This window comes from Tachyglossus aculeatus, chromosome 20 (assembly GCF_015852505.1).
Source record: "Tachyglossus aculeatus isolate mTacAcu1 chromosome 20, mTacAcu1.pri, whole genome shotgun sequence".
In the NCBI taxonomy this organism is placed as follows: Eukaryota; Metazoa; Chordata; class Mammalia; order Monotremata; family Tachyglossidae; genus Tachyglossus; species Tachyglossus aculeatus.
Window position 1 is genome coordinate 13,980,332 of NC_052085.1, and position 16,410 is coordinate 13,996,741.

At 47.9% G+C, this 16,410-nt stretch overlaps 2 protein-coding genes across 8 annotated transcripts in view; both read right to left on the reverse strand.

The window, feature by feature from the left end:
• The window catches only part of LOC119941265, a 32,193-nt gene extending 24,965 nt beyond the window's left edge, over nt 1–7,228 (reverse strand). The window contains exons 1-6 of the mRNA XM_038761647.1: nt 7,111–7,228; nt 4,792–4,952; nt 3,783–3,807; nt 3,568–3,681; nt 1,384–1,524; nt 86–195 (exon numbers count right to left, since the gene is read on the reverse strand). Coding sequence (XP_038617575.1) covers nt 86–195; nt 1,384–1,524; nt 3,568–3,681; nt 3,783–3,807; nt 4,792–4,952; nt 7,111–7,213 — 654 coding nt within the window. The 5' untranslated portion in view covers nt 7,214–7,228. The remainder of the gene's footprint in view (nt 1–85; nt 196–1,383; nt 1,525–3,567; nt 3,682–3,782; nt 3,808–4,791; nt 4,953–7,110) is intronic.
• Nucleotides 7,229–9,473: 2,245 nt separating this feature from the next.
• Nucleotides 9,474–16,410, reverse strand: part of MCF2L (MCF.2 cell line derived transforming sequence like) — a 146,728-nt gene continuing 139,791 nt past the window's right edge. For 5 of the 7 annotated variants that reach the window (XM_038761550.1, XM_038761553.1, XM_038761554.1 and 2 more), the window contains 5 exons: nt 14,611–14,685; nt 13,114–13,235; nt 11,807–11,919; nt 11,589–11,692; nt 9,474–11,452 (listed from right to left, as the gene is read on the reverse strand). In XM_038761550.1, coding sequence (XP_038617478.1) covers nt 11,367–11,452; nt 11,589–11,692; nt 11,807–11,919; nt 13,114–13,235; nt 14,611–14,685 — 500 coding nt within the window. In that variant the 3' untranslated portion in view covers nt 9,474–11,366. Of the gene's footprint in view, nt 11,453–11,588; nt 11,693–11,806; nt 11,920–13,113; nt 13,236–14,610; nt 14,686–16,019; nt 16,113–16,410 lie in introns of all 7 variants that reach the window. The other 2 variants (XM_038761556.1, XM_038761551.1) reach the window with 2 other exon arrangements.

Below are 16,410 nucleotides of genomic sequence, written 5' to 3' on the forward strand. Positions count from 1 at the left end.
CACCCAGTAAGCGCTTAGTAAATAACTATCGAATGAATGGATGAAACATCACATAACAGAACACCAAAGTTAGCTGAGGTCTCACCTGCCATGGACATTCTCCTTTAGGACATAGATATCCACCCACAATTCTCCCTTCTGGTTTGCTTTCATTCCTTTTTCTCAGAACTGGTATTTTCCCACACGGATAGTCAACTGTAGAAAACAAGAAGTCAATTATGGATCCAAAGTCAAAAGCAAGGTGATCTGACCTAATTCACTGCGCATAAAAGGCAAAACAAGGAGAAATTGGGCTATTTGGGGGGTGGGGCTAATAGCATTTTGCTATTTCCTTTGGGAAACGTTGGGCTCAAGCCTAAGGGAATATTAGGAAGCATTTCTGAAATAATAGTAATAATAGTCATGGTACTTGTTAAGCGCTTACTAAGTGCCAAGCGCTGTTCTAAGTACCAGGGTAGATAAAAAAAAAGTTAATCAGGGTGGACACAGTCCCTGTTCCACATGGGGCTCACATTTTTAATCCCCATTTTACAGATGAGGGAATTGAGGCACAGAGAAGTGAAGTTAATCAGGTCAGACACAGTCCCTGTTCCACATGGGGCTCACAGTTTAAACCCTCCGTTTACAGGGCAAATGAAGTGACTTGCCCAAGGTCACACAGCAAAGTAGCAGAGCCAGGATTAGAACCCAGGTCCTCTTGATTTCCAGGCCTGTGCTCTATCCACTACACTACACTGCTTTACACTCAGAAACTTAGATATTTTTTTCGGGCCACAATACACCGAACAACCTCACAACATTACATACATTCAAATCACCCATTCCACTTAGCTGAGATGGTCTTACTGGTCTTAAAAAAATGCTGCTTTCATTGTGGGCATGGAAAATGTCTGCCTATTGTTGTTTTGTAATCTCCCAAGTGCTGTACCTAGTAAGTGATCAGTAAATACGACTGAATAAATATGATTGAATGCTTTTACTGAGGAAATAAATAAATAATGACATTTATTAAGCGCTTACTATAGGCAAAGCACTGTTCTAAGCACTGGGGAGGGTACAGGGTGATCAGGTTGTCCCACGGGGGGCTCATAGTCATAATCCCCATTTTACAGATGAGGGAACTGAGGCCCAGAGAAGTTACGTGACTTGCCCAAAGTCACACAGCTGATAATTGGCGGAGCCGGGATATAGGAAAATCCCCTATATCCCGGGCGAGCAACGTAGGTGGTGGAAAGGGCCCCCTTTTCCTGAATTTGGCAGTCCTGAAGGAAAGTACTCAGAGGTTCCTTGGAATTTTGAGCTGGAATGGAGGATAGAAAACAAACATCGGGCCGGGGGCGAGATGCCCGGGGAGGTGGGTCTCTGGAGGGCCTGGGAAATTACCTTCGGGGACACAGGATGTTCCATCAGAGCCCAGAGTGTATCCCTCCGCACAGCGGCAACGACGAATCGTATCCGGGTCATCGCTGCAGTAATGCTCACAGCCGCCGTTTTCAGAGATGCAGGCCGGCAGCTTGCATTTATCTAACAATAATAATGATGATGATGATGGCATTTGTTAAGCACTTACTATATGTCAAGCACTGTTCTAAGCGCTGAGGTTAGAACAAGCTAGCTGAGCTACAAGCGCTGAGGGTGATACAAGTTTGGGCACGGTCCCTGTCCCACATGGGGCTCACAGTCTTAATCCCCATTTTACTGAGGGGGCTAAGGGTACTGAGGCACAGAGAAGTGAAGTGACTGGCACAAGGTCACACAGCAAAGGAGTGGTGGAGCTGAGATTAGAACCCAGGTCCTCTGACTCCCAAGCCCGTGCTCTTTCCACTAGGACATGCTGCTTCTCCAGAGCTGAACCCACATTAAGCTCTCAATAAATACCTTTGACCACTTCCCCCCGTATACTTCACACCACCACTCTCGCCACCTTAATAATAATAATAATGGCATTTATTAAGTGCTTACTATGTTGAAAACACTGTTCTAAGCGCTGGGGAGGTTACAAGATGATCAGGTTGTCCCAGGGGAGGCTCACAGTCTTAATCCCCATTTTACAGATGAGGTAACTGAGGCACAGAGAAGTTAAGTGACTTGCCTAAAGTCACACACAGCTGACAATTGGCGGAGCCGGGATTTGAACCCATGACCTCTGACTCCAAAGCCCGGGCTCTTCCCACAGAGCCACGCTGCTTCTCTTTCAAGACTTGTTAGGGTCACACCTCCTCCAAGATGCCTCCTCTGATTAAGCCCTCTTTTCCCCAATCTGCATCCTCTATGCCCTTGGACCTGTACCCTTTGGACACTTGGAATTCATCCCACCCTCATCTCTAAGGCATTTACGTGCATATGCGTAACGTTTATTTTATATTAATGTCTGTCTTCCCTTCTAAACTGTAAGCTCGCTGTGGGCAGGGAGAGTGTCTATCAGCTCCGCTTGAACTCTTCCAAGAGCTTAGTCCAGTACTCAGCACATACTAAGGGCTCAATAAATACTTTTGATGGATGGATTGATTACAACAGAGTTCACAGTCACAGTCCATGCCCTAGTTTACCACCAGATAGGGGAGGCAGAAATAATTCCACATAGGAGGAGGCAACAGAGTTGAAAGCTGTGTACAATGTGCTACCAGGGGGAGTATCTGAGTGCTTTAGAGGCGTAAGTGGTGCAGAAGTGCTGGAGTGTCAGTAGGTGGAGGGAAAATGAGAGTTAATCAGGGAGGCCTCTTGGAGGAGGTGTGATTTTTAGAAGGGCTTTGAAGATGGAGAAAGGAGTGGTCTGTCGTGTTCCAGGCAGGAAGGAGGACGAGTTAGTCAAATTTACTGAGTGCTTACCATTTGCAGAGCACCGTACTAAGCACTTGGACAATAGAAGTGACAAGAGAGCAGACACATTCCCCGCCCACAATGAGCTTACAGTCTGGGGCGGAGCAGACATTAATATAATAAAATTACGGTGATGTGCATAAGTGCTGTGGGGCTGGGAGAGGGGATGAGTAAAGGGAGGGGAAGGAGAGGAAAGGAGGGTTTAGTCAGGGAAGGCCTCTTGGAGGAGATGTGCCTTCAATAAGGTTTGGAAGGAAGGGAGAGACATTGTCGGTCAATTATGAAGAGGGAGGGCGTTCCAGACCAGAGGCAGCACGGGGGCCGGAGGCCAGCGGCGAGACAAGATGAGATGGAGGTAGAGCAAAGTGTGCTAGCTGGGTTGAAGTAGGCTTGAGCAAGAGGTTGATGGGAAGAGAAGCAAGTGAGGCACACAGTGGTTGGAAAGAAAGGTGTGAGCTGGATTGAAGTGGGAGAGAAGCGAGGACAAACACGGGAAACAATGGACGGAGTGCCTTAAAGCCGACTGGCAGGAGTGTCCGTTTGATACCCAGAGGTCCATCGGATTGCTTTGAGGCGTGGGGAGACATTTCAGTCTGCAGTTGAAAAGGAAAAGGGAGGCTGCGTGATCTAGTGGGAAGAGCATGAGCCTGGGAGCCAGAAAACCGAAGTTCTTTACGAGCAAGGAGCGAAAACATCAAAAAAGCCACGTTCTAAGAGACGGAATCCCCGCGGGGGACGGTGCCTGACTTATTTCGCAGTTGCGGCCCTCGAAGCCCTCAGGGCAGTTGCAGACGTAAGCCTGGATCTGGTCCACACAGGTCCCTCCATTCTGACAGGGATTGGAATCACACTGGTTGTCATCTGTGGACACAAACTGGGGTTAGTGGGGCTTCTTGTGGGGGGCCGGGGGGCGAAACGGGGGTGAGGCCAGCTGCGGGCTGGGGGAGGACACACCTACTTACCGGTGTACGAAACCCAGAACGCTTTCTGGAAAAAATAAAAGGGAGAATTCCGTGAGGCGCGTTACCCCGAGACACCAAAGCAGCAAACTCCTTCCCCAAACGGGAAGTGCCCTTCTTTTCGTTCATTCATTCAATCATATTTATTGAGCACTTACTGTGTGCAGAGCACTGTACTAAGCGCTTGGGAAGTCCAAGTTGGCAACATATAGAGACGGTCCCTACCCGACAGTGGGCTCACAGTCTAGAAGGGGGAGACAGACAACAAAACAAAACATATTAACAAAATAAAATAAATAGAATAAACAGGTATAAATAAAATAAATAAATAGCAGCCCAAGGGGACAGAGAAAATCTAGGAGAGATGGAAGGGGTATGATACAGAACTAGAATGAGGGACAAATGTGCATTTTCTCACCCTCTCCTTGCTTCTATTCACAGTGACCAAAAAGCAAAAAATCAGCGTGTGATTTTTTCCGACTCCCAGGGCCGGGCTCTATCCGCTAAGCCACCTTGTTTCTCAAGGGATGTAAAGCAGAGCAGAGCCAGTCTTTTTTGAGTTGTTATCCGGGGAGCTCCTCACAACCACCCAATGGTCTGGGTGAAGGCAGCCTAATCCTGACTGATAGACACAGACCAGAGAAACAGCAAGGCCCAGTGGATAGGACGTGGGCTTGGGAGTCAAAAGGACTTGAATTATCATTCCGATTCCTGCTGTGTGACTTCTCTGTGCCTCAGTTACCTCATCTGTCAAATGGGGATGAAGGCTGTGAGCCCCGCGTGGGGCGTGGACTGTATCCAACCTAACTTGTATCTACCCCAGTGCACAGAACAGTATCGGGGCTATAGTAACTGCTTAAAAAATCCCATAAAAAAACAATTCTAAGTCTGGAAGGGACCTCATTTAGTCAGTCCCACCCCTGGCTCCATGGCACCCTCCAAGGCAGAGGGAGGTTCTTGAACCAAAGCGGAATAAGTGATGGCTCAAACAACACTGCAGCATTTTACTTACCGTCCTTTCGGTATTCCTGAAAATTTCCAGGGCTTCCTCAAATGAACACTTTTCTTCAAAACACTCTCTCTTCAGAGAACCCTGCCTCAGCTCTTCAAGGAAAGAGTTGGCTCTTCTTTGCCGGTGCAGAAGACTGTTTGCTTCATCCTGCTTTATGAAGACTGAGGGAGGTGCAAATGCTTGAAAACTCAAGCTCTTCAGTCAGTCCATCAATCAATGGTATTTATTGAGTGCTTACTGTGTGCAGAGCACTGAACTAAGCATTTGGGAGAGCCCACTATAAAAGAATAGGTAGACGCATCCCCTGCCTACAACAAGTTGTCCCGAGAAGCTGAACATATTTCTCACCAGTGTGACTTGTAGCCCAAAACCAAACCATAAAGGGCTTTTTAATTTCTCCAAGAACTTCATTGTCCTTGCCCCAGTTTCTGGAGAGATTCAGTAGGCTTCCCTGGCTGACAACACAGGTATAGATCTTTAAACTTCCCCTACCAACAATTTATCATAGCTTCTGTTTCCCCTACTAGATTTTAAACTCCTTGAGGGCAAAGGTCATGTCGACTAACACTATTCCTCTCCCCCAAGCACGCAGTGCAGTGCTCTGCACAGATTTAAGGGCTCAAGAAACAGTACTGATTGTTTGGGTTGTCAAATCTTTCTTCAGGAGTAGAACTGGATAAAGTCCTCTCCTGACTTCCATCTTTCCTCCTCTGGGACTTTCGTCTGTCAGTACTGCCGAAGGTTGAACTCTAGGTTGGCCACTCACAGAATTCAAATACTGTCTAAGCTCCTTGTGGGTTGAAAATCTGTCTACCAACTCTCTTGTACTGACCTCTCCCAGGTGTTTAATACAGTGGTAAGTGCTCAATAAATACCATTGATGGATTGATTTTCTGAGCACTTCCTGTGTGCACAGCAGCGTACTAAGCACTTGGGAGAGTACAGTATAAAGGAGTTGGTAGGTTTCCTGTTCACAACAAGCTTACAGTCTAGAGGGACGCTGAAGCAACAGCTCTGCTACTCTGTGTTATGTAGGTTACACATTTTACTAATGTCATATAGAAACTATTATGGGAATCAATCAATCAATACTATTTGAGTGCTTACTTGTGTAGGGCACTCTACTGAGCACTTGGAAGAGTACAACACAACAATATAACCTGCGGAGCCTAGAGGTGGTTTGGGGCAACCCATAATTGTGGTATTTCTTAAGCGCTTACTAATGTGCCAAACACTGTATTAAGCGCTGGGGTGGATACAAGGTAATCATGGGCCTCACGGTCCAAGAAGGAGGAAGAACAGATATTGAGTCCCTATTTTGCAGATGAGGGTACTGGGGCCCAGAGAAGTGAAGTGACTCACCCACGGTCACCCAGCAGACAAGTGGCGGAGCCGGGATTCAAATCAAACCCGCCAAATGGTCCCCAAAGGGGTTGGGGAGTGGAGATGTCCAAGAAGATGGGGCAGAGCGCTTGAGTTTCCATGGCAACGTCACTGCCATTTGCTTCACAAGAAGGATTTAAACGCTCCGAGTCTCAAACCCCCTCCCCCTTGACGAACCGCGGCTGGGGGTCACGCAAAGTTCCTGTCAGGGTTGGATTTCATTTTCTTGCGGATGGAGCTGACCAATAACAGACGACATCGGAAGAAAGGAATCCACCGAGCAATTTCCGGATTAAAGTCGCTGTTTTTCATCCTGTGATCCTTTTCCCACCCCAGGTCACCTAATAATAATAATACTAAGCGTAACTGCGGTATTTGGTTATTGTTGCACTGTATTCTCCCAAGCGCTTAGTACAGCTCTCTGCACGCTCAGTAAATGCCACTGATGACTGACCCAGCACCCTACTAAGCACCAAGGTAGATTTAATACAATCAGATCGGTGTCTGGCAACCTGTGTCCGTCTGGTTGCTGCCACCTCCGGTTTTCCGGAGTTGATTTTCAGTAGAGATTATTTACCGTGCCTCTTCCCCCACCCTTCCCCGGTTCCCATTTCCTGGCGTTTCGGATTTCAAAATCCTCATTGAATCCCACCCGCCCCCAGGTAACCGACAGCCCAAGGGGATCAGCTGCTGACACCGAAACCCGGATGCCTCCCAGGAGCTAGGCTTTCCTCTCCAGTCCCGCGCTCAACTTCCTGGAGCAATGCCAAGTTTCTCTGCGGGTTTTCTGGGAGGGCAGATCAGAGTGAACATAACAGCAACCCTCCCAACAGAGACCTATTTTTAGGCTGTTCTTCTAGTCATTTTAGCCTCAGTTCCCTCCAGCCAACGACGGACAGGTTCCCTGGTAAAATAACGACAGTTCACGAGATGTACCTGCGGCCAGAGTGAGGTGAAGCCCGATCCCGGAGACGAGGATCCAAACGAGGCGGCCGCTGGAATCCATGATGAAATCCAAGTCCCAGCCAGCTGTTGACATTCCAGCCCCACACTGTTTGGACAAAGTTCTCGGCTTCGGACACTCCGTGAGGTGGAGGGGGTTGGGGGTACGTCTCCATAAATCCACGACGGATGGCAGACCCCGGGGGAGGAAGCCCTTAAATCAGAGTATTTTCAGAAACGTCCTCGTTGGTCTCCTGACCGCAGCCCTTGAGAGGAGGGAGCTGCTATTTCTACATTTACCAGAAGGAATAAAATGAATGGAGGAGCAGCGTGGCCAAGCGGAAAGAGCCCGGGCCTGGGAGCCAGAGGTCCTGGGTTCTAATTCCGGCTCCACCCTGGTCTGCCGTGTGACCTTGGGTAAGTCAATTACCTTCTCTGGGCCTCAGCTTCCTCATCTGTAAAATAATAATAATAATAATAATGTTGGCATTTGTTGAGTGCTTACTATGTGCCAAGCACTGTTCTGAGCGCTGGGGTAAATACAAGGCAATTAGGATTTCCCACATGGGGCTCACAGTCTTAATCCCCATTTTGCAGATGAAGTAGCTGAGGCACAGAGAAGTGAAGTGACTTGCTCAAAGTCACATAGCTGACAAGTGGCAGAGCCGGGATTAGAACCCACAACCTCTGATTCCCAAGCCTGTGCTCTTTCCACTAAGCCATGCCGCTTCTCTAAAATGGGGATTAAGACTGTGAGCCCTATGTGGGACAGGGACTGTGTCCAAACCGACTACCTTGTTTCAACCCCAGCACTTAGAACAATACCTGGCACATAGAAAGCTCTTAAATACCATGGAAAAAACATTGCATTTTAGTTGTGAACATTCAAGGTTAAACAACAAACAGTGACACTTTTCTGACTCAAACTACCCAGTATGCTGCTCAAGACACAGTCTTAACTGAGATGAAAATAAACCCATTCCTAAGTTTTTCTGTTATCAATTAATCCATCATATTTAGCCAGCACCAACTAAGTGCCCAGCACAGCTGCTATCTCTCCTGAGTCAACTGAGGCCCAGAGAAGTAAAGTGACTTACCCAAGGTCTCGCAGAAGAAAAGCGGCGGGGCCAGGATTAGAACCCAGGTCTTCTGACTCCCAGGACCATGCTCTATCCTCTAGGCCATGTGTGGGAGAGTACAATCAATACAGGTAGTAGATGTGTTCTCTGCCCACCAGGAGCCTACAGAACAGGGTCCTGTTGTCAGTGGCAACTTAGAGGTAGGGTAAGAGCCGTCTTGGGACTCCATGCTAGTGCACCCTGAGTTTGCTCCAGCAGTTACGTCCATATCTGCAATTTATTTATTGATTTCCATTAATGTCTGGCTCCCTCTCTAGACTGTAAGCTCCCTGCGGGCAGGGAATGTGTCTGCTTATTGTTTTATCTTACTCTCCCAAGTGCTTCGTACAGTGCTTTGCACACAGTAAGCGCTCAGTAAATACGACTGAATTCATGAATAGTAGTAATAACAACAATAATAATGATAGTATTTGTTAAGTGCTTACTACGTGCCAGGCACTGTACTAAGTGCTGGGGTGGATGCTGCCACTAACCTGGGGTTCTCAGATTTGGTATCGCATTTTGGGGGTTCAACTCGATCCATCCTGCACCTAAGGGTTGGCTGATGAGGCTTGAAGCGATTCCATTATTATTATTATTATTATTATTAAAATGCCCAAGTCACTTTGCTGTGATGACAATCTCTGTGCGGTCTCCCCACACCCAGAATCACCCCTTTCCTCTCCATACAAACCAATACGACGCTTAGCCTATCCCACCTTGACATCAGCCTCTTCGGTGACGTCCCTGCCTCCTGTCTCTCTCCACTCCAGTCCATACTTCATTCTGCTGCCCGGATCATTTTCCTAAAAGAATAAAAAAAAACAAAAAACAACCATTCAGTCCATGGCTCCCCACTCCTCAAGAACCCCCCGTCATTGCCCATTCATCTCCCCAAAGAACAGAAACTTCTTACCGTCGGCTTTAAGGCACTCCATCAGTTTTCCCCCCGTAACTCGCCCACCTCCCACTACAACCCAGCCAGCACAATACATTCCTCTAAGGCCAACTTCCATCCTATTTTCCCGCCGACCCCTCGCTCAAATCCTCCCACTGGTCTTGGAATTCCTCCCTCTTCACCACCGCCTCAGTTTCCTCATCTGTAAAACGGGGATTAACACTGTGAGCCCCATGTGAGACAGGGACTGCGTCCAACCTGATTAGCTTGTATCTACCCCGATGCTCCAAACAGTGCTTGGCTGGTACGCTCTGTGCCTTTCAAAAATGAAGACATCCAGAAAAAGAGTGATTGAAATTTATTGGTTCAGCTTTCATCCATTCCATGAAGAACCCTGATTGTGGTATTTCATTTTCATCAGCAATAGAAAAAAGCAAAACAAAACAGGTCTGGGGAGGGAAACGGGAGGATTAAAGTGCTAGGACAAAGAGGAGACCACCAGGATATCAGGAAAGATCGAGGGAACTGGAAAACAGCATTTACAAATAACTTACAATCCAGAAGAGAAGCAACCGAGTCTCTGCACGTCCTTTGCCATTTCGGGATTAAACTTTGGGATTAAAGGGTCCTGACTGGAAGCAGCCCGGGACCCAGTGGGATTTGAGAAGATGGGAACATTAACTGGGGAGTTTGTTCTAGAAACAGAGGAGGTAATGGAAGTTCTGATCAGCCTTCATATTGCAGTAGTGCATGATATCCTGTGTAAAGTGGCCACTTTGAGCAGCGTAAAGACTATAAATACATCCTTTACATCAAGATATATATATATAGTACATATATACATTCATACATAGAAAAATATCTGCATCAATCATCAGCAGAACATGTTCCAATAGCGAGATAGGACTTGTTTTTTCTGAAATCAGAAAATGACAACCAAAATATCGAGGCCTTATCTTCTCAGCCCGTTTTGTTGGAGACAGTAAAATTCTCGGCATTCAATCGATCGTTCCGAGATGAGACAAAAAGAGCATGATACACAGGCTAGAAGTGTGGAGCCTGAGGATGGACTTGCCAGCCACTAAAAAAAAGAGCTGCTACTGTTTGCATTTTAGATCATTCTGGTATTCACGTGCCAATAAAGAAAAATGGTTTTGCTGACCCCCTGAAAAAACTGTTTCTCTTTCCTTAAAAAACAAAACCCATTAAAATATTCCCGGAATGCAGTGAGGTGCTATAAAAAAGGACTTCCCCTCTCTTTTAATAGAGCACAAAATTAAGACTTGTAGTTCTACGATCGGTTTTTCTCTTGTTTAAGCATTTGCACTTTTCTCTAGAGAGAGGGCTCTTTCCTCTCGAGGCTGGCAGAGGCAACGTGACCTGATCCCACGGAGGTGATAGGGATTTAGTTGCCTGAATTCAGCAGAATGGCGCCGGTTTACATTAAAGGCATGTAAGAAATCATTCCATGGTAGAAACGTGAAATAGTTCTCTATCAAAGACAGCATCAAATTGCCCTTTGATGTAAACACGTCGACTTGGTTGGAGGCCAGTGCGTCCCCAAAATGGCCACAGGATCATTCGCCTAAAAAATCGCGGCGGGAGGAAAAAAAAAAAACGGGGATTCCTCACAGAGCTGCGGGGGAGGCATCCTTCCCTCACGGACACATCTTAGGAGGAGACAAATGTCCGCGGAGAGCACAGTGCTGGGGACGGAAGGAAGCTGGATCCAAGCCGGGGTGTACCTAAGTTTCATCTGTGGAGCCCCGGGCTGTCTTTCTGGTCGGCAGATTTCTTGGAGGAATGTTTCGGGGGACAAAGTCACAATTGCAGAATGGGTTTTTGTGGCCATAATCTGTCCGAGACGGCCCTTGATGTTTCACCCATCCTGCTCTGTCCCCATCCAGGAAGTCCCGATGCAGTTCGGGTGCTTTTCTGAGGAAACCAGGGAAGGGTCTTCAATGGGTGGGGCTCTTCCCGAATCTCCGCGTCGACGTCCGGTGGGAATTCCAGCACCTCACGGTTCTACATTCGAGCAGGTAGCTTTTCCTCTGAGGGACTCTCTAAGTAGCTTAAAAAATTACAAAACCCACTCCTCTCCCCGCTCTCTCTTCCCACCTGTCAGACCCAAGCAAGACAAAACTTGCAGACCTACAGACTGGGTTTTTATTTCATTCCGGCCATGAGCGGAGGGCAGAGGAGGGGACCTTAACGAGCGTCGGACCGTGGGCCGTTTACCCCTTGTTGTCCGAGAAGGGGACGCCACCACCTTCACTACAGCTCGAGGAAGAACTCAAAATGACGGCACCAGCCCCGGAGTCTGGAGGAGAGGCAGGGTGGGGGAAGCAGAAGAGCAAGCAGAGAAGGTCAGTTGTTGTTTTCAATCACATAGACGTGTGGAGGGAATTTGGCAAGGGCGTCGGTGGGTCCCCCAGGGGACTTAGAGAAGCGCTCACCTGAACTTGTCAGAGACTGAGCCGATTTGGAATTCCCAATGAGCACCGACAAATTCCCAGTTGGAATCCACCCCTCTCGGCTGGTGGTCAGATTCCTCACATACCTGAGAGAGAGGCGCAGGCTGTCACAAATGAGACGCGGGGGCGAAAAGGGTGGGGGACGTCGTCGAAGCAAATCTAAAGGGGAATGGTAATAGGCCGAAGCCATTTGCGCCTACCATTGTCTCTCAGTCCCCTCAGAGATCAACTCCACCAAGTCTCCACTTTTGACGGCCAGCACGTCCGTCCCTCCGGTCTCCGGATCTGCCACAATGGAGTATTTACCAGGAACCTGAATTAATAATAATAATCATTATTACTATAATTGCGGTATTTGTTAAACACTTTCTACATGCCAGGCACTGTTGTAAGCGTTGGGGTGGATACAAGCAAATCGGGTTAGACACGTTCCCTGTCCCGCATGGGGCTCACAGACTTAATCCTCATTTGACAGATGAGGGAACTGAGGCCCAGGGAAGTGAAGGGACTTACCCAAGGTCACACAGCAGACAAGTGGTAGAGGCGGGATTAGAACCCAGGTCCTTCAGGCTCCCAGGCCCGGGCTGTATCCACTAAGCCGTGCTGCTATTAAGCAGAGGCCAGCAGAACAATATAACAGACACAGCATGGCCTAGCAAATACAGCACCGCTGGGAGTCAGAAGGACCTGGGTTCTCACCTCAGCTTCGCCACGTGTCTGCCGTGTGACCTTGGGCAAGTCACTCTATTTCTCTGTGCCGCAGTGACCTCATCTGTAAAATGGGGATGAAAACTATGAGCCCTACTGGGGGACAGGGACCGTATCCACCCTGATTAGCTTGTATCTATCCCAACACTTAGACCCATCTTTGACACATACTAAGCACTTAAATATCATTCATTCAATCATTTATTGAGTGCTTACCGTGTGCAGAGCACTATACAAGACTGACTTCCCTAAGCGCCCCCCCCTTTCACTTCTCCCACTCCCTTCTGCGTCGCCCTAACTTACTCCCTCTGTTCTTCCCCCATCTCCCAGCCCCACCACACTTAAGTACATATCTCTTATTTATTTATTTTTTAATATTAATGTCTGTCTCCCCGCCACCCCCAGACTATAAGCTCACTGTGGGCAGGGAATGTGTCTGTTTATTGTTGTATTATACTCTCCCATGTGCTGAGACTGTGAGCCCCGTGTGGGACAGGGACTGTGTCCAACCCGATTTGCTTGTATCCACCCCAGCACTTCATACAGTGCCTGGCACATTGTAAACGCTTAATCAATACCACAGTTATTATCATTACAGTACTACAGTGCCTGGCACATTGTAAACGCTTAACCAATACCATAGTCATTATCATTACATTACTCAGCGCACAGTAAGCACTCACTAAATCCGACTGAATGAATGAACAATATACAGACACATTCCCTGCCCACAAGCTTACATCATCAGCACTATTATTATTACTAGACGTTCCCCGAGAGCAAGACCTCTCAGGCTCACCAATTTCTTGGGCCCCACGGCTGCGGCTCCGTCTTCGTCGGATGAGTTTAGCGGGTCCTCGGCACTGGACCAGGCGTCGTTCTCCTCCGAGGTGTCCTGCGACGGGCCGGTCCTCGTCCAGCCTGGGGAAGAGAAGGGCTCCTGGGACTTTTCCTTTTCTTCAAATGGCATTCGCTCAGCGCTTACTATGTGCCGGGCACTGTATTGACCGCTGGGGTAGATCCAAGCTAATTGGGTCGGACCCAATCCCTTGCCCACACGGGGCTCACAGTCTTCATCCCCATTTTACAGATGAGGTCACAGAGACACAGAGAAGTGACTCGCCCGAGGGCACACAGCCGATGAGCGGCGGAGCCAGGATGAGAACCCAGGTCCTTCTGACTCCTAGGCCCGGGCTCTTTCCACTAGGCCATCCTGCTGCCAAGCGCTCAGTACAGTGCTCTGCACACGGAAAGCGTTCAATAAATACCATTGATTGATATGGTATCACTGGAGGTGATTTACCCTTCAGTCAGGCTCAGAGAAAGTGTAAGTCAAATCAGGTATGGCTCATTGGCTCAGCTTGCTTCCTTAAAAATGAGGAATTTGTAAGGAAATAATACGATTATTTGTAAGGAAATAATCAATAAATACTATTGATTGATTGAAACGGAGGCACAGTGAAGTGACTTGCCTTCTAGACCGCAAGCTCGCTGTGGGCAGGGAACATGTTTATCAACTCTGTTGTATCATCTCCTCCCAAGTGCTTAGTCCAGTGCTCCACATACCGTAAGCGCTCAAATATCAGCAGGTAAGTGTTCGAACCAGGATTAGAACTCAGGTCCTCCAGGCCTGCGGTCTTTGCAGTAAGGCCGCGCGATGCCGCTTCCCAAGATAGGTGGAAATGATCTAGGGACTGGAGTCTTTCTAGTTGATCTAGCCCCAAACTGAAGGCTGGAAATTATCGCAAAGATGCTAACCTTCTCGCTGTGCCTCCATCTCCCAGCAAATCCCTCACCCACTTCCTCCCTCTGGCCTGGACCGCCCTCCCTCCTCAAATCCTACAGACAATGACTCTCCCCCACTTCAAAGGCTTATTGAAGGCCCATCTCCTCCAAGAGGCCTTCCCTGACTAAGCCCCACTTTCCTCTTCTCCCACTCCCCTCTGCGTCGCCCTGATCTGCCCTCCCAGCCCTACAGCACTTATCTACATATGTGTCATTTGCTTCTATTAATGTCTTCCTCCCCCTCTAGACTGTAAGATTGTTGTGGACAGGGAATGTATCCATTTATTTTTCTACCGTACTCTCCTAAGCGTTCGGTACAGTGCTCTGCATGCAGTAAGCGTTCAGTGAATACGACTGAATGAATGAACCGCAGAAGTTGGGGGTGGCAAGAAAACTGCTGATTTCTCCCCAGCAATGCCAACTGGATGGTGTTTCAGCCGCACAGCAAGCTACAGCGCTTCCTGGACGTACAAACGATCGCTGAGGGAAATGAAAGGTTGCATTGCCCTACCTCTTAAACCCAAAGGAGTTGGATCGCTCTTTACTTCGTGACGTTTAGCTTTTTTGTCAGGGCCGGTAGGAGAAGCTGCGGTCGGATGAGTAGACCGAAAACAGAGACAGAGAGAGGGTGAGGAATGAGAAAGAAAGGTGGGTCATGCATGGTGGCACCTTTGAGTTTCCCCAAGAATGAAAGACCTTCCCCTTGGTCTAATTCCACCTGGCCCCTCTAATTAGAGGTGGACTGTTTAGAAGACAGAATCAAATAATAATTGATAATAATAATAATTGTGGTACTTGTTAAGCGCTTTCAATGTATCCAACACTGAATTAAGCGCTGGGGGTAGGTCCAAGATCATCAGATCCCACATGGGGCTCGTAGTCTAAGCAGGAGGGAGAACAGGTATCGAATCCCCATCTTGCCGATGAGAAAACTGAGGCGCGGAGAAGTGAAGCGACTTGCCCCAAAACACCTAGCAGACAAGTGGCAGAGCCGAGATTAGAACCCAGGTCCTCTGATTCCTAGACCTGTGCTCTATCCACTGGGCCACGCTGTTTCTCTTGTGTGGAGGCAGTACTTTATTAAGGTGGAAGATATGATTGAATTCACACGCAAAATAATCCGGCTACCCGTTTCCCCGTTTAAATGATAGGGCACTAGTTTATTTTGGAGGGAAGGGACAGGTGTACCAACTCTGTTATACTCTCCCAAGCGCTTAGTACAGTGCACTGCACACAGTAAGCACTCAATAAACACCACTGATTGATTGAAGGAGCACCACATCAAGAGAATTACTGGCAATGTCTGAGGGGATTTCCACAGAGTGCTAGTGGTTGCCTCCTGGCTACTTAACACCATGCATAACGTTTAAGGAAACTACTTTTCAAAGAGATGGGGAAATAAGGAACTCTGTTAATCAGTATCCAGCATTCTGTTAGCTCAATGCAATATGCACTCTATGAATACAATCCCTTGGCCGGAGGAGCAGTGAGGTAGAGAAAGCAAACCCAGAAGTGTATTAATTTAATAGAAAAAGGCAAGAAGAAAGACATTTGGAAAAGCAAAAGCTAAACGAGACTCCTGTTTTAGAGCCCAGTGTTTCCAAAGACTCTCCTGTCCCTCTGCAGACAGGGACAATGTGTCTCCCAGTGTCGTGGGAGACCAGGCCAGGCGCTTATAGTACAGTGCTCTGCCCCCAGCAGGCGCTCAATAAATACCATTGATGGATTGAATTTTGACAGCAGAGACCTACCTCCACCAACTGACCATCCGGAAATTCAAAAAGGGATCTTTTGCGGATTACAAAGCCATGCATGAGCGAATCATCGTCCACAAAGATACGCAAAAACACCGCCACAACGGTAGTTACAACTGGGAAACAGATTCCACTTCGTGGGTGGGTGGGTGGGTAACATTTTTACCTTTCTGATTTTTGAGGTTAGCAAAGCCCTGCAATGTAAAGTGCTTTTTTGACAGAGCAGAGCGTTCGGGGGTAGAGCTACTTACTGATTCATCTACAAAGAAAAAGAGAGACACAGAAAGTGCAGAGCACAGGTAGCCCACCGGGCAACAAGAAATGACCCCAAATAACACTTCGGAGTTGGGAAAATGACATCTGTCCATTGGTCCCTATTTCTGCCAGTTCACCCCTCTTGAACTGCTTTGTTGTCTACACACGTGGGTACTGTAGTAGTAGTAATCGCCTTCATTCACTCACTCTGTGCATATTCAACGTATTTTCAGGTCTGTCTCCCCAGCTAGAGTTTAAGCTCCTTGGGGACAGGGAACATGGTTTTCATTCGTTCATTCAAT